General features: G+C 43.8%; 1 protein-coding gene across 3 annotated transcripts in view; it reads right to left on the reverse strand.

Moving 5' to 3' along the window:
* The window catches only part of ADCY2 (adenylate cyclase 2), a 196,326-nt gene extending 177,390 nt beyond the window's left edge, over positions 1-18,936 (reverse strand). For 2 of the 3 annotated variants that reach the window (XM_075052496.1, XM_075052495.1), the window contains exon 1: positions 18,290-18,936. In XM_075052496.1, the coding sequence (XP_074908597.1) occupies positions 18,290-18,517 (228 nt within the window). In that variant the 5' untranslated portion in view covers positions 18,518-18,936. Of the gene's footprint in view, positions 1-9,216; positions 9,316-18,289 lie in introns of those variants that run through there. The other variant, XM_075052497.1, reaches the window with a different exon arrangement.
* Between the last annotated feature and the right edge of the window lie 5,392 nt (positions 18,937-24,328).

Here is a 24,328-nt window from a genome sequence, read left to right on the forward strand (position 1 = left end):
GCAAAACTAAAAATTTACAAGTAAATTTGTAAATTTACAAATGCTGTCAGCATTTTGGGGGTTTGGGTTTTTTTTTCCCCAGATCTAGTAAGTTTTACAACCACACATCTATGGAGACACTTGCTGTAAGGTTCCTTCCCCCTCCTCCCTTCATATTTTGTTTTCCTTGCAGCCCTGACTGCACATGTACCGCACATTGCAACACCCACCTGCTGCATCAGGCATTGAAGCAATTACTACTGCAGCACTGATGATCAGGATATAAGCAGAGTCAAGAAACTGTAAGTGATGGTGCTAACTTTGAAATGCAAACACTAATCTTCCAAATATTAAATACACACATTAAGGCTTTCGAACACTGGGGTAGTTGTACCGTAAACAATTTATGGGCTTAAAGTTAGGTATAGAGGTAAGTGTCCGCATGAGTACAGAGCTGTTATGAAGTAAGATACATGCAATCTTGCATAGAGACAAAATATAAAACCTAACCAGTAGTAGTAAGAGCTACTGATTCATGTCTCTGAATTTTGTGATTTTTGATCATTCCCATCGCTGAAATTTGTTTCAGTGAATTGATTTAGTAATGTCACAATGAATGCCAGCCCAGATAACACCAAAAGCATTTAACTTCCACCTTTGACTTCCGCAATTCCAGGTAGGATTGCAAAACTCTTGTTCCAAGGTCAGAGGAACTAGTCCCTTCAGCAGCAACAGGACAACAGTAAGTTCCTTGCACCATCTGTCACACAGTCAGGGTCGCAGCACTGAAGGAACCCACCCCGCAAGCTCCTGGAGGAAGCCGAGACTCAGGAAAACCACAGATTTAAATGATGGCAAACAGCTATTTCAGTGCTAACAGTCATGCTACAACTATACTAGCAAGAATATCCACATGCACTTCAACAGCAGGCCTCTCCGTTTCAGTCAAAAAAATGAAAGTATTGTGCTTTCTAGGACAATCGTGCTTCAAAACAAATGAACAATATTTAGATTTCAGTTTAGAGCACATGTACGGTCACATCGCTACATACTTCTATATGTATTCTAGCATTAGATCAATCCATCACAATGTTTGTTCCAAATTAACAGCTCACCAGCCAATTTCCTCTTTTTAAGCATACACTGATCTCAACACTTAGCTAAGCCATTTTGATCACTAAATCTAGAATTTTATTTCTGCTTTCTCCCCTTTTCTGGTTGGCTACTGCACAATTTTGCATTTTGTTTTGGTACAGAGATGCAGGAAAAAAGAAAAAAAGACCACAACGTGTCAGCTCTTCATCACAGGTAACTGAATGCAACCTCGTGGACTGCAGCGGGAGGCCACCGCTCCGAGCCTATCACAAAACAACCTGCTTCCCATGTCGCAAGCTGCAGGCATCGCACTGTACGCTGTGCGAATCCCGAGGTCAAACTGAAATTTAAAGACAGAATAGTATACACATTAAGCAACTAAAAAATACGTGAGAAAACCATTGTTATTACCATTTGAATCCTTTCCAGAAAGCCTGAATGTGTACAGGTGGATTTTTCACAACCCTGCCTGTAAAATACGCGTTATTGTCAGGTCAACAAAAGCAGGCTGTGTGAGGCAGGGGTTTATTTTGGAAACTGCTTTTAACAATATTTTCCTATTACTTCAGAGGAACTAAATATTTATGAAATTGTAACTTCCAGAGCAGGACATGTAAAACTTGTAGCTTCCTGATCAATATTTGCAATCATCCGTGTGTTTAGCAGGTTAAAAGGTGATGTTGGATGCAAAGACAAATCCTGAAGGCTAACTGTTCTCTTTCCCTAACCGTTTCACAAGGAGATGGGAAAAAAAAAAAAAAAAAAAAACCAAAAACACCTTCTTTTTTTGTTGCTAGTCTCAGCAATTAAAATACACCAGAGGTAATGGAATTAAGATATCAGCATGACACTTTTGAACATAATGGCTAAGCCTGCAATATATGGATCTTGCCTGACAGCTCTATCTTCCCGAGTGTTTTCTATCTTGCTGTCTTTTAATTACTGAAGAAATTAAAAGGTCTACTGTTAGAAATTTTTCCAACTCCCACAAATTCTTCAGAAGTGTGTGATAATTTTACCCCTAAAATCTGAAGAATCACTTTCACTCTTCTTTCCAAAGCCCACAACCTTCTCTCATTCTACATCCTGTTCTTCCCTTTTCCAGATAATGCCATGCCCTCAGTTCAATTTTAAACAGCAAAGCTGCTGTAGAGCACTTCACTGTTTTATATAAAACCATACAACTTGACAAAGTACTCTATAAAAATGAACAAACAAGCATTTAAAATACCAGTTTTAGCCTAAAATCTTTTACCATGGTCCCTCATTCTTTTGGTACTTTTTCCTTTATTCTTTTAGTCTACTGGAATTTGACAGCAGCCTCTATACAGAGGACTCCTGCTGGGATCTGAAATACCACATGCTTTGAATTAACTCAAACCATTTACTGTATTAAATTCCTACTAAAAATCACCTTTTGCTGAGATCAGTGAAACACTTTCTAAATGTAAATACAGGAACAAGTGAGAACATTCTTCAGACATTAAAACTATGTACCATTTCATACATGTATTTTCAAAAATGTTGAGTGTTAAAAAAAAAAGTTACAGGGTTTAAGGATTACTAACTTACTGACCTCTCTATCAAAACAGGATGACATCTTCCTTTAACCAGACTGACTGAAAGAATCTATAGCAAAAATTGCCCATTTTTCCTGTAAAGCATTTTCCAGGACTTGAGAGAATTAGAACGATTTTCAGAAGACATATCTCCCTTCCCTTGTAAAAGTGGACAGCTTTTCAATTCTCTAACATCTCAAGGAATAGTTCTCTACAAAGCCAAAGAGCTGCAAAATTCTTTTGGCTACTTGTGACTCTTATCCCATGGTTTTATATTTTAGTGAATTTGCTTACAGCTGACTGCACTGTGTGCAATCTACTAGACAGCTGGAAAAATCTCTATTTTATTAGGGGGTTCCACGTCCTGCTCCTGGCCAAGTAGCCATACAGCTTCATCTAGGACTTCAGCATTTAGGACAACTGAAAAGTTTTGACCCGCCATCTCAGATTTCTTTTCCATCAATTCCATCGTTCACTTTAGAAATGGCACAGTGTCTTTAAGGCCAGATGCTGTTTCCAAGGCCAGACGCTGCTTCCAAGGCCACATTGTATTTTCTGGATCCACAACTTAGAAAAACTCCTCTGTCTTTCGTGCCCACCATTTATCTTTCATAACACAAAGCTTTGCTTGTTTTTCTTGATTAGCTGCCTGGTTAGAAGCCGTCTCGTGTCTTTTTTTTTTTTTTTAAGCTTTTATTAAGCTTTTTGCAACATGTTCGAGGACACTAGCAGAAAATTAATTGAACTGTACCTTTTAATCAAACTGTCCTGAAGTTTGTGTCAATGAAGCTTTTGATTTTCACTAAGGCCCTGTGTAATTGCACGCCTGAGATTTTTTCCCTCTGATGCAGCAGTGTTCCCTGTTTGGCTTGGTAGATCAATGGTAACAGCATCAGGCTCAAATCCAGTTGTTTCATGATGTCTGTTGTCCTGAGAAATTCAGTTCTCTCTATTAATGAGTCTGATGTGCAGTCTACACTTGCTGTTAGCACATGGTGATATTTGACTCCTCGCTAGTCCGCAATCAGTACAGCGATTTGCAGATCGCATTTATGAGGCAATTCTGCCCAGCATCACAACTGCCAAGCTGCTGCATGATGTCATATATAACCAGCAAGAGCAGTTCTGCATTCATGGCCAGATTCTAGATCATTTTGTATTTGTTAGTCTGTTGTGTCACTATTAAAGCAGTAAGACTTCAGCCAAATCCTTCAGGTGGCATTCTGGTCACCTGCAGCCTCTCCTCAAACTTAAAAGTCATGAAAAACATCCGCTGTAAGATCCCACCGTATAAGAAGGTGGCATTTTGCAACAGTGCAGTAATTCTAGTGAAATCAACAGGAACTCTTCTTCGACTTCACAGGGTCTGTCCCAGTTAGCACACAGGACTAATAGTGATAACACAATGACCAACCATGTAGGTATTCTGAACACCCTTCTCACCACCTATGTACTTGACTACAGTGCCAAGCCAGTGGATTCTTTTTGACAAGTCCAACTACATATAGATGTTGTTCATCTTCTCACTTACTCAGTAGAAAACAACTGCATCCATACTTTTCCAAGTTTGCCTGATAACTATGAGTGAACCTCGCCTGCCTCAGTGTTGTAGCAATGATTATCAGGAACACAAAGTCGGACATACCAGAGATGAGGCTTCTGTGCTTAATGCAAAAACATCAGACCTCACAGAGGGTTTGGAAAGGCTCCTTGGAGGCGCTGAGGAAGAGTCAAAAGCCATGGCTGCTGTGCAAACAACAGAACATAAGGAAGGTTAAAAGAAAAGTTCTGGAGGCAAAATATTGGTTGCTAGTGAAGAAGCAGAGAACTATGGTAGCATTCCCAGAAATGCTTCCAAAACAAGACAGGTTGGCAAGCAGAAGTTCAATAAGCAGCTAAGAAAATATGTTGGAAAATTAATTCAAAGAAACAAGGAAATTTTGGGAATAGGGAGGGAGCCTCTAGAAGGTAGCTGAGCTTAATCTAAACCAGAAAAGAATGAGTTTGCTGGCACTTCAAAGGTAGAAATACAGTATGTGGTTTAAGAGAAGCAGTAATATCATGGAGACCTGTAATTCTCAACTAAAGGAAAGAACAGAAGTTGATTAAACTCAAGCAAGAAGGAAAAGGCAAAGAAAAGCCACAACAGACAGACTCTCTTTTGAAAAAATTTGCAGAGAAATAAAGCACTCACGTGAAAGTATACACTCTTCTACATAAACACTAAAAGCCTAAGAAGCTAGATGGAAGAACTAAAATGCCTGTTGTTAAAACAACATTATTTACACAATAGTCTTCCAGAAAACTTGGTGGAAAAAAGACCAGCAGCAGAATAGTGAAAAAGCAGAAAAGACTGAAAGCTACACACTTCAGCAGGGATTGAAGAATGGCTTGTATTAACAATCTAGGAGAATCAACAAATAGCATAAAGTTCCTATCAACCAAAAAACTAGACTGAATAGCAAAGGCTTATCAAAATAAATGACCTAGAGGACTGGTCATCCAACCAGGACAGAAACTATTTGAGGTTCTATGAAATGCAGAGGTAAGAAAAGCTGTCAAAGAAGAAAACACAGCAGGTCAAGGGACACTTCAGTGACTCCCAGCTAGACTGATTAAGGGTCACAACAGCAGCTGGAAGCTGAGACCACTGTCATGTCTCACACACAGCTGAAAAACAAAACAAACAAGCAAACAAACAAAAGACCACCCATATAAAGGAAGAGAAAACACTCAATCTGATCTCAAGAAGTGGAAAGAATCTGGTCCATGAAATGTTGTTATTGAGGAGCAGCTTTATAACAATAACAAAGCTTGTTAAGAAAGCAAATGAAAAACAAAATCCAAACACTTAAATTGAAAGGGGGAGCTAGGAGTTTACAGATTAAAATCTTTGTAGGTGGCCTGAAGACACTATAAAACTCACAGTCACAGGCCAAAAGCTAATCAATTCCCAAAATAGACTTGAGAAAGACCAAAACACAACTAGAATGCCTGAACAGCCAAGCAGTGAAGCTTCTAAAACCCATCTTTCAAAAAAAAAAAAAAAAAAAAAAACTGGTAAATAAAAGGGATCATAACATTTATCAGGATTAATATAAAGACTCAGTAATGCAGGCCAGGAAAAGAGCTTGAGAAATCATTTTTAAGAGTATAAAAATAAGCAGTATATTCTTTTTGAAACTTAAGCAGGAGTTAGCAGCCTACTAAAGGACTTCTAAGCAAACAGATGATGCAGGTATTGAAAAGAACTGTTAGAGAAGAGCAGACTGTAGCAGAAAGGTTTGGAGGTTGCTTTTTTTAATTTATCTGTGTTCAGTGTGGCATAATTCTTATTCCAGAATAATTATACAGAGGGAACACATCAGAAGATCTGTCTCGAATTGAACTATCACTATAAGGCATTACAGACAAAAGCAAGAACGTGAAATGTAAAAAGAATCACCACAAGCAGATAGGGTTCACCAGAAAGGGCCAACAGGACTCAAAGGAAGAAGAGCTAAAACTGTAGTAACACGTAACCTTCACCCAAAAGTGCTTCCGTATCCAAAGACAGGAATGTGATGTGACACCGGTCTCTCCTGGGATCCCTCTCAAAGACTAAGAGAAATACGAGTAGGTCTGGTATCTATTCTGGGAAAAACTGTTAAAAACAAAGGTCCAGAGTGCCCAAAAAAGTCCTCAGGAATCCTAGGGTGTATGTTGTTCAGCATATCCATAAACAATTCAGGAAAAGGGGTGAATAGCAATCTGAAAAAGATGAGGGCCAGCTATGAAGAATTACAAAAGGATCTCATAACAGTCACTACTGAGCAAGAAAATGGCAGGTGAATTTCAGTGGAGATGTATGTCAAGTGTCGCAGCTCACACAAAATAATCCTAATTCTATACAGATGACAACAGGCTCTTGGTTGACCAGTAACACTGAGAAATGGAGGTATTCAGTGTTCATCATAGGTAGACCCATGAAAACATCACTTTGTTGCTCACTAGCAGTCAAAAAAACACCCAAAATGCAGAACATATGAAAAGAATAAATAAGAGAGAACATCACGATGCTACCTCAATGCATGATGAACACCGTAAACAATTCTGGTCCTACCACCACCACCACTTCCAAATGAATACGAAAGAACTGGAAAAGATAGGTTTCCGAGGATGGTCAAAGCTGCAACACAGTGGCTAGATACTGATGGAGTAACGTTTGTTTTTAAGGTGTCTCTTCCCTGCATGGAGTGAGCACAACTGTGCTTTGATACAGCTTTTTTGATTTTTAAAGGTAGTGTCCATCTCAGAGCAACAGGTAACAACAACCTCCACTTGAGCTGCCTGCATGCAAATGTGTAGCCAGGGAACCCTCTGAGCCTGTGACCATTCCTACTGTATCATATGCCATGGGACAGAAGACAGACACCTATCCCTGCCAAAAACATAATTAGCAGAATCAGGATGTGCATGCTTGATATTTTATATGCATAAATATGCCCTGTGAAAAGCCCATGCACCCAACCAGAATGGGAGCAGCTTTTCCTATTTCTTTATACATCCTCATTTGCCATATCGGCAGTTTTCTCTCTCTTGATTTATTTTCCAGCGATTAGTATCCTCTCATCTTGTTAACCACATGTCATATAAAATCCATCAGTGCATACAACCATTTATTTAATAAGCTGGGGTTCAGAGGGACCACAGGGGTCGGGGATGGGACTGTCATGCCTTTTGGTCATCCAGCACCATCTCAATCTTCTCTCAGGCTGGCAATTATCAAAAGTAGCTCCACTTTAAGACATTTAACAGCCTATGAAAAACAAGATGGTCCAACCCAGTTACTAGCGGCTACAACACTCAGCTGGTGCACTTGTCCTACCCGAAGACACTAACTGGCAGCCACAGAAGATAAACCATGTCCCAGAGAGCAACCACAGTTAATTACATTCTGCTCCTTGAAGCATTCCCTTCAGAAGAGGGCTGAGACAGTATGCAGCAAAGCGAGGAGAATTTTATACTTTGATGAAACTAATTATTTCATGCTCCAGAGCTAATTAGCACCTACTCGTATCATTTAGATTATTTTTAATGTAAATGTAGTGACCAACATATCCTTCCTGCATGCTTTATTCTACATGTATTGCTTCTGAATTCCTCTCCAAAAATGTGGCTTAAAACTTAGTTTAGCTTGTTTTTCAGATGTTCTCAAAATCCTTCCTCCTCGTATTATCAAAATAATCTTGAAGAAACTCTCCAGTAAATACAACTACTATTTATGCAACATCCCAAAATGTGGATACATGAAGATAAATTGAGTAAAAGACTTATGAAAAATGTATGCCTTGCAGTTAAATATATTCAAAATATGTCATTGTTGAAAGAGTTCCATCAGTTAAACGTGATGGATATTACATTACTTCACAGGACTCAAATACATGTTTTTCAGATTAACTGCATGGCAACATGTATTAAAAGTGAAATTATGGCCTTCCTTGTACCCATATAGACCTGTGGAAATCAGAAAAACTGAAGTACTCGTTCGATTCTTTGAGCTATTTAATACTGACAGTTACATATTTTGGCTGTCCCTTTTAAACCAAAGCTAAAAGGTGGCCTTCCCTCACCACTTTACTCCTGACATCATAACTTGAAAATCTAGCTGTAATCAAGAAAAAATGTCAAGACAGAACTTGCTTAAAATTAAGGATCACAAAATCTGAACCAGGGAGCACATGAATTTCAGCACATGAGGAAACAATGTTCATTTTAAAGGTCTGTTTAATGAAGAAAAAGATAAGCTTCTTTCTCTAACAGGTCTTTTAAAAATACATTTTGCAAGAATATTCCACAGATTCAACATATTGGCATAATAAGGTAACATGAAAAATAGTTTTAATATTGAAAAGTCACTACTGTCATTGTGTAATTACTTTTCAACTTTTTCCTAAGGTTTTGCAATTACTTACTAAACACAGTTATTATTACTGCAGAAAATGTTCTTAAAGTTTACTCCCCTAAGGACACTTTCCACACTCTCATATGTCTCTCAGTCCAACTACTTCAAACCAAAGAGATCTCTTATTTTGTTTTTGACTCCTGGATCAGGCCCACGTTCTGCAATTTTAATAGGGTATTACTGCTATAACGATAACATTTCAAATAAAGGTCATCAACATGCCAACTTACATTTGAAATGTAACTATGCCAAATAACAGCTCTATAAAGGAGCAAAACTTCAGACACATTCATAGGAAACAGAGCAAAAGAGATCCTGCAAATCCAGGCATTTCTATTTAGTGTTATTTAAGGGTTTATTTAACCAGTACTGTTACCCCACTTCATTAAGGCACAAGTAAGAAAATACTAAAAATTGAAGACACCAAAAACAACCTGGTAAATTGTTTCAGGGTCAAACAGACATCACGTCACTTGGAGAAGTGTCTAAAATCCCACCACCTACCAGTAGGGTTTGGAAATTGCTAGGACTCACCAGGGCAGAAAACAAGCCCAAGTGAGAGACTATGGCCCCTTTCTGGCACAAGCTCCAGGGTGCCACTGGGGATTACAGGACCAGCTACTGGTCTGGACAACCTACCATCTCCTGGGTCTTGACCAGAGTAGACTGTGCTCAGACCACCTTGCCAGCAGAAAGGACCACCACAATGGCTGCATCAAAGAAAGGAAATCCATCCACCTGCCAGGGTATATAAAGCAAGAGGAATGACTTAGGAGGAGCAGCTGAGGGACCTGGGGTTGTTTAACCTGGAGAAAAGGAGGCTGAGGGGAGACATTATCACTCTCTGCAACCACCTGAAAGGAGGTTGTAGTGAGGTGCGGGTCAGTCTCTTCTCCCAAGTAAGAAGCAATAGGACAAGAGGAAACAGCCTCAAGTCGCACCAGAGGAGGTTTAGGTTGGATATTAGGAAAAATTCCTTCACCAGAAGGGTTGTCAAGCACTGGAACAGGCACTGCTTAGGGAAATGGTTGAGTCACCACCCATGGAGGGATTTAAAAGATGTGTAGATGTGGCATTTAGGGACATGGTTTAGTGGTGGACTTGACAGTGTTAGGTTAATGGTTGGACTCGATGATCCTAAAGGTCTTTTCCAACCTAAATGATTCCATGATTCTCTAAGAGCGGGAGCACTAGCAAGCAGATGCTGAGCCAAGTTCAAAGAGCATCTGCTTTTCTAACACACCTCTCAGAGAAATAAGGTGACAAGTCTTCAACCTGAATTCAGTCTTGCTGAAAGAGGAGCTGGGGGAACCTAGTCTTCCCAGGATTTTCCTGCAGGGCTGACCAAAGTACTAGCAAATTGGAGACACGGATGGGGAAATTTTACCTGGAATGGAAGGACAGCAATTCCACTTATCCAGTCAGTGAGCAGGTCCACTGTGCATGCCATAGCATTTAGGGTCTGTAAGAGGTCCCACAGCTAACAGTTCAGCTGCCTGAGGAGGCAGGTGGAAAAAGCAAGTTCAAACTACTTTTGCAAACCCCAAGGAGTGGCTCTGAAAAGCCATCAGTCCACGTGGGATCTCATGGGACTATCCAATGATCAAACACCAGACTGGTTGCACCTGAAGCTGTAAGGGAAACACATCTGGGCCAGACTACACCTTACCCCAGCTGCCCTCTGGAGCACTCTCTGAGCACGCAACTGAAAGTCATTGCTCCTGTGCTCTGGAGCACATCTTCCAGGTTAGAAAAAAATTCAAAACCAGAACCATGGGTGGTGGAAGAAATGGATGCTCAGACAACAGACCTGAGGGCAAGGCTGAGAGGCCAGTGGTGATGGATGCTGCTTCCTCTGCTTCTCCCAGACACAAGCCTGGAACAGGTTCTCACCAGGAACAGCAAGGGACTTTTGTATCACATAGGTGCTACTAAGAACGAGAGTTCTGTTTAGAGACAGGAGATAAAGAAAATGTTTCTATACAGGTTGGAGAAACAGACAATTGGGAGGATAAGTGTAGAGACCACCTCACACTCCTCTGCACAGATGGTGCAATAATCCCTTGAATTTTCAGCATCTGAATAAGGTTCAGGGTCTGGAGCTTGCTTGTTCAAGATATAAAAATAAAAGATCTGGAGAAGAAAATGTGTGGAGCTGTTTTTTTTTCAATAGGATCAGGGGTGATGCTCAAAGAAAAAAAGAAGGCGGGGAAAAGGGGCAGAACTGTGCTAATTCACTTATTTTGGGGTCCAGATCCCAAAAATTTTAATCTGTTGGCATCATCTCATCATTGCATATCAATAGGGCTTCAGCTGACTCAGTTCTTTTTGATGCAGAAGCCACTGTGGCAGCACTTTGCTTGTTTGGGGTCACAGTTCTCATAGATTAAGCCCAGCTGGCAATAAAGCACCACACAGTTGCTCACTCACTCCTCCCTCCCCAGCCACGGTGGGATGAGGAGAAAATATAAAGAAACGCTCGTGGGTCGAGACAAGGACAAGGAGGGATCACTCCCCACTTACGGTCACGGCCAAAAGACAGGCTCAACTTGGGGAAGAAACAAAATCAATTTAATCTGCTACCAATCAAATCAAAACAAGGATATTAGGAAGTAAAACCAAACCTTGGAACACCTTCCCGCCTCAGCCCCACTCCCGGTTCTCTCCCCCCAGGGGACGGGGGCTGGGGTGGGTTCCTCACCCCTTGTCTCTGCCACTCCTTCCTCCTCAGGGGGAGGAGGACTCCGCGCTCAGCCCCTGCTCCAACATGAGTCCTTCACGTGGGCTGCAGTCTTTCCGTCACAGACCGCTCCAGCGCAGGCTTTCCCATGGAGTCATGGCCATCTTGGGGGGCACCCACTGCTCTGGGATGGGCTCCTCCCTGGGCTGCAGGTGGGCATCTGCTCCCCTCCATGGGCTGGGGGGCATCCCCTCCTCCCTCACTGACCTCAGTATCCACAGAGGGGTTCCTCTCACATCCCAATCCCCCAGCTCCTTGCAGGTTTCCCCTCTTAAATCTGTTCTCCCACAGGTGTTTCCACTGTCACTGATGGGCTCAGCCTGGGCCAGAGGCAGGTCCGGCTTGGAGTCGGGGGAGCTTCCAGCAGCTTCTCACAGGAGCCGGCCCTGTGGCCCCCTCCCCACTACCTAAACCCCACCACACAACCCCAAAACGCACAGCTTGGCTACGATTGGGGTGTAGGCACAGGATGAAACCCTACAGGTGTTCAGCTGCACCTTGTTCCCATGATGCTGGCACACCCTGTGGCTCAAGAGATCTGCAGATCACTTCTACCTGTGCTCAATGTCCATGCCACCATCAGCTTGGAGTGACGCACAGTGCAGTCTGGAAGATTCCAGTGACTGCTACCATTATAATGAGGAGAAGTTTTCTTACAGCATAAATGTAGGGACTGTGATCTCTGGTTAATGTCTTTAATCTAGGAGACCTCTTGAAGGCTGAGCCAAGGAAACCTATTCACCATTTTTATAGGAGTTTTAAGATATCTTTGTCCACAACAAGGTGCTTGAAACCAATTTAAAAAATTTTGAGCAAGATAAGCAGACAGGTATTCACAGGTCCATGGAGATCCACTGTAAAGTTGCCAATACATGATTTGTGAATCCGCAGAGCTGGTTTGATGCTGATAAAGACAGCAGACAATCGTAGCCCAATCCATCATCTGTCTTATTCCCATTGCACCTCAGTAAACAACAGCTCTAGTCGGTATGTTATTTGTCATTTTTGTCAGCTGCAGTAATGATTAGGAGTTGTGGATCCACCATTTTGAGTCACGACTTGTGACATTAAATAAGCTTTCCACTGCCAGGGTATCCACAAAACTTTAATTTATTAAAAGTACAGTTCAAGGCTAAGTACTTTTCCAACATAGCCGTACCTATGGTTTTATCCAGTTTATTCAGCATCCAGGTTATTCAATATGAAGGATGAAACAGAGGTATGCAAAGTAAGGTTGCCACCAGCACCTCATTGGATGGCTCTCTGTCTCCAGGCTTGCTAGGGACTGGCAAATGCAACAAGCTCTTAGCAGCATTAAAAGTAACCACAGACCTACTGGGAGCGTCACTAGCAAATGAAACAAGAAAAGGCCCAGACTAACGAAACCAGACACAAAGCTAGGCAATTCCTGCTTCAGACAGGAAGATGCAGCAACCTTTACAGGCCCAACTATAGAGGTAATACTGGCTAACAAAGTCATGCTCAGACAACCAAAGATACTACTGGAAGGAACATTTTACAGGAACAGCAATATCCTAAGACTGTATCAAATAACCAGCAATTATAGCTGCCAAATAGCCAGCAACTGTAGCTGGAAGAATATATTTTAATATGGTGCCTAGAGACAAGAAAAAAAAAAATTAGAAATGTAGGATTTCCTCATGGAACATTTTAACAGGGGACTTGAAAGCAGAACTGTATGCTCAATTATAGCTGGAATTATGGAAAGAAAAGGCATTATAAACACACTAATGTTTGTTTTGCATTCTTCCTCATCTCGGTAGTGGCAATAATCTGGCACAATGAGTTTAAGAGGAGGAAGGATACCTCCTGGGCACAACCACCACGGCATCAAGCATGCAAACAACCCTGTCTCTGCCTGTCCTTCAATTAGGGAGGATTGTCCTACTTCATTACCTTTGCCGTGACTTAGCTTTCTTTTGGGGCAAATGGATATGCTGGAGTTTCAAAACAGTACAGCAGATGCAGACCAAAAGTAAGGCAAAGCAAGGATTCCAAGGAATGCTTTCAGACCTTGGGTATTCTTGGACTTTGGGAAGACAGCTGGTGCTCTTGAACCAAAAAAGCTTTAAATTACACAGGGCTGATCTCAAAAGATTTCCTAAAATTGAGAGTACAAGTGAACTTACAATACAGCTGTATTATTCTATGCAATTAGATTATAACAGAGCATCTCATGAATAGGGATATAACATCACCACAACGTCAGTGTGGTGACCTTTTGGTGGGGACAGATGAATTTTTCAGATCCAGAGTACTGATGAGAAAGAACATTACCAAAGGCATGCAGTAGATGCCCTTATGCAGACACCTAATCACGTGAGACACTACGATGAGAATGACAGAACATGTCTTCCAAAGCTACTTTTTTCCACATGGACTTGAAGACTTTTCCCCCTCCATTTCAGGATGAGATTCTGATCATGGAAATCTGGAAGGCTGGAAATTTGGGTGATGCCCAGTTTTTACCAGAAGCAGCAACGATTTCTTTTAGAGCAAGACCAATTAGAGGGAGGGAGGGTTTGCTGTCATTCTGACCAAGGGCCCAAAGAAATGGCACACCCCAGTTCAAGCCCCAGGAGGCTTACAGGACTATTCTGATCCTCTTCTCTTTGCACAAAGACAGCTCCCTGCCAGCCAGGCTGGCAGCTAAGAAGTTTTAATGTGTTCCTTCAGAACGAGGCAGCTACCTCTGCTTCCATGCAGGATCAGCTGAAGCTAAATTCAGTCAGTCTGATACCAGAAAACCAGTTCCTGCAGAATGTGCATCTGCCATGTTGCAGGCACACCTCCCTAGTTAACGGTACTCCCCCTTCAAGGATTGCCTACTCCCACTTTTGCTACAGAAGGTGTTTGGGCACATCAGTGATGTAGTGTGCAGCCAACCTTTAGTTTCTTGGATTTATGAATCAGTAAAAAGGCTCAGGAATCATAACTGAGCCTACCAGCATGATCATGAACCTTCCAGGAACTTCAAAGAAGTGGTTGAGGGGGTAAGTAATACCTCTGCTTCACAGACAATCATTAGGCAGCTAACCCAAAGCCATCTCCTGGTGCTTTAGAAGAGGGAAGGCAGCAGAACACCACATTGTAGAAGCACTTTTCACACAGCACATGCTCCACTTGGCCGATGATACCATCAAGAAGCATGCAGCTCCACATCAACATCGACACACTGACAACCACAAGAGCTTTACAAGGTCACGTGTAGCAGCAAGGATTTGGGAGACAGATAAGGGCTTGTGTTAAACACCGCACAGCAGGCTTGCACTCTTCGAGCAAGGGGCACGGGCCAGTCTAAAGCAACCACACGTCTATCTGGCAGCAGACTGGTGGACCTCAAGTTTTGGGAAAAGGGACAAAAAGAAGACCTTGCCAGACATAGGTCTTCTCCCACTTACTCCACAAGCGCTAAAAGATTCTGATATCCCTGAACCATAGGTTTTTATTGAAGCCTGTATCTATGGGCTGGGCACTCTTTATGTCTAGAAAATACATAGATAAAAGGAAAGGTATGGCCTTCCAATAAACTGTACAATTTGGGCATCATCCCCGGTTTTAGTCACAGGGGTTTTTTAACCACCTAAGAAACAAAACATCACAACTGCAGATATTTCAGATGCACTCACATTTTACATCATGAATTTAAAAATGGCATTTTTTTTTTCCTCCTACAAACTGCAGTGACAACAGACATGCTCTGGCCAGAGACAAAACTGTTCTAGATACCACTAAAAAAGATCATAAGTTTTTAGTACTAAAAGGGAGAGGGGGGCAAATAATGAGTTTGTCCTACATATTCTATTGAAAGAACAAGACAATAACCAGACAAAAAATGAAGCTGACCTCTGGCATTTCTAAGCACTGGAAGGCTTTCACAGGTTTGGGAAAATAATTTACTCTTTATCGATTAAAGCAGCAGCTAAACATGGATGACTGATCTCATTTTGCCAGCTTTCAGTTCCCGCCAGGTACAGAGAAAAACAGAGGATGCTTTGACACAGGAAATTCAAAGGTTGATACCATCACTACATTATTTAAAACTCCAAGTGTGAATGGTCATCTTTCAGACTGACTCTGGGTGTCTTATATCTAGTGTTTGAGGAGATAGAGCATTTAATTCCAAAGGTCAAAATCATAATAGTTTTCTGAAACATACAAAATCAAAATCTCCCAAGAAACCTCTCTCAGTAACAACAGCAGTACACTGCCTGAAAGAAAAGTAATCAGACTTCCAGGCACACTTTGTAAGTAATCTTGTTTACTGTAATTTTGCAACAGCTTTTATAAATTTTTCATCTGAAATCAGGAAGGCTACAGCTCGTATTCTGACAGGTTGAAATAGCTGAGTAAGTGGAATACATCCCAGTGTGGTTGGCTGTGTTTGTGAACACTTAAGAACACACTGCCAAAAAAAAAAAAAAAGGCAACTCAGACACCACAGTGATGTATTTTAACAACCAAATAAAAAATTAAAATAGAAGGAAAGCCTCTCACTTCCATTGGTTACAGGTTTTTTTTTAAGAAAGCCTAGAACATAAAGACAGTTCATGCTTCACCAATATCCATCTTTTCTTAACAATGTCCAATCCCACGTTCCACGTTCTAAGCTGTTCTTTGAAGTACAGGCGAGAAACACAAATCAAGTGTTCTGGTGAGTCATTTTTGGAGTTTTGTTTTCACAACAGGCTTAACTAATTTTCAGTAAAATCTTAACTGCTTTGTACGAAATCTAAAGGAAACAACTGTTAAGAAAGATTTCCTTTACCTTCAAATGCACAGCACAGACCTAAACAGAACTATCCCACTTCACTTCCATTGCGCCTCCTCTACAGAATTAAATCTTCTGTCAAAACAATCACATACATACTAGATGTGCAAAATAAAGACAAGGATATTAATATTGGCTATTGTGGCTCAGACACTCCTAATTGCATGCCCCTTGTTATATCACCAGGCACAAAAAAAATGACTAAGATTCCACAACTATATAAAAAGAGTATTCTTTATACAGATGAGGGAGAAACAGTTCTAAACCTTCAGGAATATTTTAATCACAAACGCAACAAGAGCTAGACTGTAATAAAACGCTTTTAGGTGAAACTCTGGGCAGGGCTCCAAATGATTTTGTCCAACATCCTGTGGCTGGAAGTCCATATAGGCAAGCTTTCTCTCCGCCTGAAGTTACCTTTATCCATCTACTGGAAACTTTAAGGATGAACCCCACCTCTCTCTCCACTCACCCGTCTAGTTGTTAGCCACAGGAAGATAAAAGCTCAGGAAAAAGGTTTTAAAAGCAGTTTTTTCCCTCTTCCGGTATGTCTGGAATTCCAAATGCAGACTGAACTATAAAATTCACTCTTTCTGAAGTAGCAAGACCTGGCAAGATTTGTCCAGCTCACAGTTTTGTTTCTGTAACTTTCAGCAGTCCTTCAGTCTGGGCCCAGTGTTATGCCACCGTTGCTATCACGAATGATTTACCTCAAGAAATGGAATTACAAAAATAAGCATGTGCAACTTGTAAACAAGCTGTAGATTGCACCATGACTGAAAGGCAAGAAATTTAGTGCTAAAAGCCCAAGTTCTGCTGCCTTGACCGTAGGCGAGTATCATGTCCATCTCCACACCTAAACTATGCCTCAGCCTTGGTATCTGATGGACTTGCATTTCCATCATTGGTCCCTTCAGCCCTGACAGACAAGCACCCACGTTAACACACCAGAATGAGATAAGGCGTCGAACCTGTATTCTGTACACAGAGCTCCAAAATGGAAACATTTAGGCATTAAACAACTGAATTATGAGGCATCACCATTACTGGCTTCACATTAGCTCTTTTACAACTGTTCTGTGTTTAGTAGGAACGGCAAAGCTCAAAAACCAATTAATACAAATACCAAAAGGAAATAAACCATCAATATAACCTAAGATGAACTAATCCTGCAAGCAGTTCCCGCAGTTTTTAAGATAAAAGTTTGGTCATAACAAGCAAGAAAACTGGATTCTCTGTCTGTTTAAGCAAACACTGTTATGGGCAGTGCCTCTAGAAGAGAATTCGTTAGATTATGCTAACCTATTCAACCTTGCTCTTAGAGAACACTAGCTCTATTCAATACGCATTAAGCTTTCCAGAAAACCATTAGAAGATTATTAAAAAAAAAAAAAGTCTGAGACCCTCAAAATCCCCATTCTTTACTTCAGAAGTATACAGTAACGCAAACAGCCTGCCTCTAACCATTAGCAGCAGGAAAACTCTGTAAGGAGCAAGAATTTTACTGCCCTCTGCAGCTTCTCCTTTGCCTTCAACGCAAGGGCAAAACCCCCCAAATTTCTGGGTGAGGTAAACTGGTACCGCCTGTCATCTGCCGCTGTGACATATTTTTCGTCCCAAAGGCTGGAAGCACGCAGGAAAGGTATCCGACCGACCAAACTTCACCTTCCCTAAAAACGACGGCGGCTCTGCCCCGAAAGCTTCCTTAAGAAAACGGGTCAAACGCTAGGAAATGGGGGGGGGGCGACACAAGGAGGGAGCGGCCCCTGCCTCCTTGCCGTCAAAACGTGACCTCAGGTCCTGGTACGGACCGCATTTTTGTGCGGCGATTTCAAGAACCGAAGAGGCCAACGCGGCGAAGCTGCCAGCGGGGAGGGAGCAGCGCCAAGGAATTAAGTGAATTAAACTCGATGCGCTCGTTGACTCCGTTTTCGCCCCACCAGCCGCCCTGCCGCTGCCCCGGCATCCCCTCGCACCGTCAGGCTGCAAAGTTTGGGGGGGGGGGGGGTTGCCCGGGCCCCGCAGCCGCCCCCCAACTTCCCTCGGCAGGAGCAGCGGCACCGGCCCTCGCCCGCCCTGTCCCGCCCGGCTCGGCTCGGCTCGACGGAGGGCGCCGGGAGCGGAGCTACCAGCCGGGCGGCGGGGGTGCCGGGGTCCCGGACCGGGAGAGCGTCTCTTACCAGCCCAGAGGCGAAGAAGACGGCGAGCAAGGCCAGGCAAGCGCCCATCACGATGAGGAGCAGGAAGACGATGAGCGGGTGCTGCTGGCTCATGCAGTAGTAGGACTCGTAGAGCCAGTCCCGGGAGCGGGACTGCTCGCCGCTCGCCCCGCAGCCGCCGCCCGCCTGCTCTGCCCGCTCCAGCAGGTAGCGGCGTCTCCTCCTCCTCATCATCGCCTCTTGCCACATCGGGCAGAGCCCGCGCAACTCCCTCAGCGCCGCCGCCGCCGCCGCTGCTGCAGGAGGCGGCCGGCGAGTGGAGCGGGGCGCGCTCCCGCGCGGGAGGCGGAGAGGAGGAGCCGCCGCCGCGGCAGCGGCATGGTGCGCCGGCCGGCCGCGGCCGCCGCGCAGCCAGCCCGGGGCTCGGTGCGCCTCCGGAAGGCGCCACCCCGCCCGCACATGCCCTGCCCGGCTCCTCCTCGCCGGGGAGGGGAGCGGAGCGGAGCGGAGCGGGCGAGCGCCCGAAGGCGGCGGCGGGAGGCGCCTCGGCGGGCCACCGTGCGCGCAGCCCCGGCCCCCCGCCCTCCGCCCCGGGGCCCGGGGGGGTGCCCGGGGGAGTGCCCGGCGGGGTGCCCGGCGGGGTGCCCGAGGGGGTGCCCGGGGGAGTGCCCGGGGGAGTGCCCGGCGGGGTGCCCGAGGGGCCGGGCCACCCGCCGCGGCCCCTGCCTGCCTGCGCCCGCCGAGGGGCGCGCGCCTCTCCTCAGGGCGGCGGTGAGGCGGGAAGCGCGCCCTCCGCCGGCCCCGGCCGCCTGCCCCGCGTCGCCGCGCCGTGCCGCGGGAGCGCGGCAGCACCTGGGTCCGAAAGTCGCTTAGAAACGGCTGCCGGGGGCGGAGGGCTCGGCCGGTCGGTTTCGCTGGGTGCCCTTCCCTCCTTTTGAGAAGCCGTACCTCCGTGCTTGCCAGAAAACAGACATGCGAGTTAGGAAGCGGCGCAACGCGCGTCACCCGCAGCTCTCCTTCCCCTGAAGGGCTCGGCCCTGACAAAGCGGGCGCCTGAACCAAACTGGACGCGCAACTCACCGAGCTGACCCAGCCGCCGCGCGCCGCATTTGCCATTTTTGTAAGCGCGTGCACGCGGTTCCTCTTCCCAGCCCGCTGCCTCACTGAACGGCCCTCCGCGCGGGACGGATCCCTCTCTGCCCTCTCTGACCCGCTCTCCAGCCTCTGCTGGTGCTTTGCCACGTCCTCTGCCTCCCAGGGGATGCAGGGCTGCCTAAGCGCTCCATGGCGAGGAAGAGGCCAAAGCCACACGGATGCTACTGGGCGTAAATGTCCCAAGGGTGGCTCCTGGTGACTGGAGTAATGCCAGGAGCAAGAGGGACTCGGGGGTACTACCCTACTGCAAAAGGGGAAAAACTGGGGCTACCGTAAGTGGTCCTAAGTGAGAGATTCAGAGCGGAGGGCTGACCATGAGCCAGGTGGAAGAGAAGGCACGTAACTAGGATGCCATGGACCGAAACCGTCCCTTTAACGCCTGATGCTGCCTTCTTTGCCTGGCACTGTCCACCTTTTCATCCAGAAGCAGAAGAGGTGCATCAGCCACCAGTGTAACAGGGCAGAGAAACCAGCAGTACACCCAGCTGGGAAGCCCTGTCCGTCCACTTGCACTTCCTGGATTCCTCAGGTTTGAAGCAAGGATGAGGCCTGAGCGTCCCTGCCCCCTGTTCCTCTCAGCCGGCTGGAAGGAAGGAAAGCTCCTTGGCTTTCACTCTTCCTTCCCCTGAACTGCTTGCTGGGGCAGAAGGAACAGATGAGGAAGAAGTGGAAAGTTACAACTGCGCCCACTGTTCTGGGAGAGAGAGGGTGAAAAACTCTCAGAAGCAGCAACGGTAAGATTGAAGGATGAACACAAATCTATGTGGGGAGAACATTCTGGCAGAATTAATTGCCGGGAAGGAGTTAGTAGAGGTGGGTGTGAGAATTTTTGCAACATGAAAAGGCTTTGCTTGCAGTCACTTCAAAAATTGTGGAGTTGGCCACCCTCACTGTCACACACACATATATAGTGGGATAAGCAAGGGGAGTTTAAAAAAAATCAAGAGGCAAACCAGAATTACAGTATAAAACTTCTTTTAAAAGCAGATCGCAATGTTTGGGATTTGAAGGCATCTGAGTTTTGATCTCTCAAGGGTGGGAAGACCAATATCACATATGCACTTATTTACAATACAAGAATAATTACATGATTCTGTACAGACTCACAAAAGTGTAAAAGATCAGAATAGGCAAAATGAAGCATGTTCTCTGTTCCCTGTATACAACAACCATCCCCCAAAAAGTACTGGAAGCTTACACAGTATGTTAATACAGATGATGGTACAGGCTGTCTTTCTTCCCCCAGCTGATTCTGCTTCAATGGCTTTCCACTACTTTCCGCCTCTCTGGACTTGAACAGAAAAGGCCATTTCAAAGAGTTTACGATGACAATCATGTCATTTGTTTGTTATTTCAGTAAGATGTTACGCCTGTAAGAACTAATGCCTCATTATATTACTCTCATGCAATTTCTCAGGAAATAAAATTATAATTCCACAGCAAAAACTTAATTAACCCAAGGGTTGCCCAGTGGTATCTCATGCCTTTCCAGAACAATGAGTTCAGTGTAACTCTGTCTTCTGAAAGACCAGATGTAAGGTGCTTCAAAAGCTGAGCAAGAGGAAGTACCAAGTTACATTTCCATTTGACTTTGGGTTTTCATGCCTACCTGATGGACTCACCTTCTCTACTTTCCCTCTCCAAACTAGAAACCTGCATCTTTCAATTCATTCTTCAAACTCCAGCTGGGAACATCCCACACCTTAATGTCTAGAACCCCCATCAGTCCTTAGAGGAGGTCTATAGTTAGAGGCAAAGGTCCAGCGAAAAAAAATACCATACTGTCATGTAATTAATGACTGCGCAATTCTATACATGGACAAGGTAATTAAGACTGCACAGTACCTAAATCTGAATTTGCATGCTCTACTTTTTAACTAACATATTAACACTTCTTATTTCCCAGGATGCATTTAATTAAATGAACGTTATTACAGTCAAACGACAATTATGTCATTACTAAAGTTGAAATGCCATATGTTTTTAGAGACCTATTTCCCTAGGCAGCCTAAAATATATATCCTTACTCGGCCCAACCTGAAAGTTTGCTGTGCCTCGGGGAAAAGGAAGGAGCAGTGGATTTTCAACTGGGGTTGAAAAGCAAAGGACTTTCAGAAAAAAAGCTCTCCATGTATTCCTAAAAGGGGGAAAAAAAGCAAAGCTAGCACTTAAGATTGTCAGAAACTATCCACTGTGTACCCTTGGGACTCCAACAACGTCAAAGAATTTGTTCCTTGAGCAGCTGGTCTCTAAGCATCTGCCGTACCCCTCTGGAGAAGCAAACCAACACAGAACAAAAGGTTGAGGTCCACAGCTGCTTGTCAAAGCAACCATGTGCCAGAGGCATTACACTTTCCAGTAGCAGATTGATTAACCTGGAGAACTTCTGTCTGGACCATCTCCAGAGGTCCCTTCCAGCCTCAACTGTTCTGTGATTCTGCGATACCACACCTTACTGCTAGTGTCAAGGGATCTGTGATAGGTCCTAGGGAGAGAGCTAAGTAGGAACAGGAGATACAGGAGAAGCTCCCGTTCCCCACATCACTCTCTTCACCCCTTGGGCTCGATCAATCTCCATAACCCCTTTCTTTTATTTTCTCTTCCCTATTGTCTTCTCCTGCATGGGCGTTCTGGTCAGGGAGGCAGACTAGCACTCCACAGAGGGAGAACAGAGACAGATCCTTTGCTCTCAGCTACTCTACTCAGCACTGGGACATCCCTAGCCACAGGAAAAAATTGCAAGGAAGAGATGCTGTGTCCCACAGTCCTGCAACATAGCAAGCACTCAAAAGAGCTCTAGCCATTGGCCTGAGCAGAATACGCTGCCCACAAGTCCACTGGTAGCCAGACTCCCCTCCTCAGCAGCTGGCCACCAAAGTTGCCCAGAAGAGCAAACCTATCGCGATAGTCTTGACGCTGCACTGCCGCCACCCACGGACACGAGGCTACCTTACGCTGTGCTGCAGTCGCAGGGCAAGTTGCCCTGCCAGTAAGATTACAGACGGCCACCGGCTGAGCTGCACTTCCACAGCTTGGCTGTGGCAGCACGGCCAAAGACAGGTCAACAAGCTCTGCTTAGCACTGCTCTTGGGGGACACCAGCCTCTGAGCCACCCCTGCCGTGGGACAGATTGCACTTGTGCAAGCTTAGTAGTATTACTTAGGGAACCATCTACTCTTCCAGATAACCTGCTTTCAGGTAGGACATCTAGGGAAGGTGGGAGGAAAGGAATAAAACTCTTCAGAAATGTAAAACTGCTCAGGCAGTTTTATAAAATTCCAAATTACCTGGACAAACTCAAGACCAGTAGCTCAGGCAGCTCAGGAAAGACCTGTTCAACATACAACTACAGTCAAAACACTTTTACGGCATTAGAATACATAAAGAATAGGATGATGAATAATTCAGATCATAAAATAATGCCTCTATATTGATCAGTCATACAGCTTCATCTTGAGTCATATTACCCTACTTACCAGATCTCATAAAAAATATTGCAGAACTAGAGACGGATTCTTCAGAACACAAGTAATCAAAAATAACAAGGAAGAGTTTCTTCTATTTAGCAAGTGTATAGCACTGTTATCCACAGAAATGAAAACATACGAGGGAGCATAGTGAATGCACATAACATGAAAACTTTAGAAAAGGCTGCTTGGAATCTTATGTTTTCTTTATCTTGTTTTTTTAAGAAAAAAGGTAGACTGAAAATTTAAGGAATGAAGTGCAAAATTAATTAGTGGGATACATTATTTCACACAGCCTGTAGTTAATCTGTGTAACTCTGCCACGGGAGGCTTTAAGAACAAGAGTTTATTAGGGTGACAAAACAGATCTGGTTTTACATGGTTGTCAAAATAAGTCTGATAATCACCAATAATAACGTAAGTTACAAGGAATATCAATCCTATTGTTTCATGAGTAATGTCAGCGCAAGGCAGCAGATACAGAGATGAGAGAAAAATATGAAAGGCAGATATGTCACAATGGGTTTCTTGCATCTTCCACTGAATCGCAATGCAGCTGCTTTTTTTTTTTTTTTTCTCAGAGGCAGGTTATTGGACTGGATTATTCTTTATTTTAATTCAGTTGGGGCAAATGGTGTTCCTATCATTTTAATTGATTAGAGAAGATACTGATTTCCTGAATACAGCGCAAGACCATTGATTCAAAGACCACTGACTCACACAACACAATCTACATATTCTCCCTGCAAAAAGGAAGGTATATATATGGTAAAATTATTTTGTTTGTACACATTTTATTGTGATCTTTACTCCATCTGCACAATCCACTGAAAGTAAAACAAAATGCACCTAAAGCAAAACTGTAACTATGCAACCCTTCAAAATTATTGCAATGATCAAATCTGATACGTGGCACTTGCTGACCTACACAGCTTAATCAGGTTAACCCATACTACGGAACAGAAACATATAAAGCTAAACATAAAATGAGCAGTTAAAATAAATAAATACATGTAGCTACATTAATATCAAAGAAAACCATATTCATATGTATCTAAAAAGCCATTTTTGCAAAACCTCTGTCATTGTTTCAGTTTTTCCCTCAGTAGCTGTCATAGTTATTTTAAAGGAAGCTTCCTCCTAACAGGGGCTGCAAGTGACAGTGCAAATTAATGGTACAGTCCTGCAAAATTTAAGATATAATCCCAGTTCTGAAAATACTTAAAAGGAGACAAAAGTCTATACATGGTACCTCCAGGACTTTGTGAGACTTTTTGAAAACTCAGAATTAGTCAGTGAAATAAGGTTTTGCAAGACCAAATGACCAGTATTTTTCCTAAATGAAACATTTCCAGCTGCTATTTTTATCATCTTCTTGGCTCCATGAAAGTCAATCTGGGCTCATGTTTTTATAATTATTGTGCTATTATTTATTTAA

The sequence above is a fragment of the Buteo buteo genome, chromosome 20, assembly GCF_964188355.1.
Source record: "Buteo buteo chromosome 20, bButBut1.hap1.1, whole genome shotgun sequence".
Classification (NCBI taxonomy): domain Eukaryota; kingdom Metazoa; phylum Chordata; class Aves; order Accipitriformes; family Accipitridae; genus Buteo; species Buteo buteo.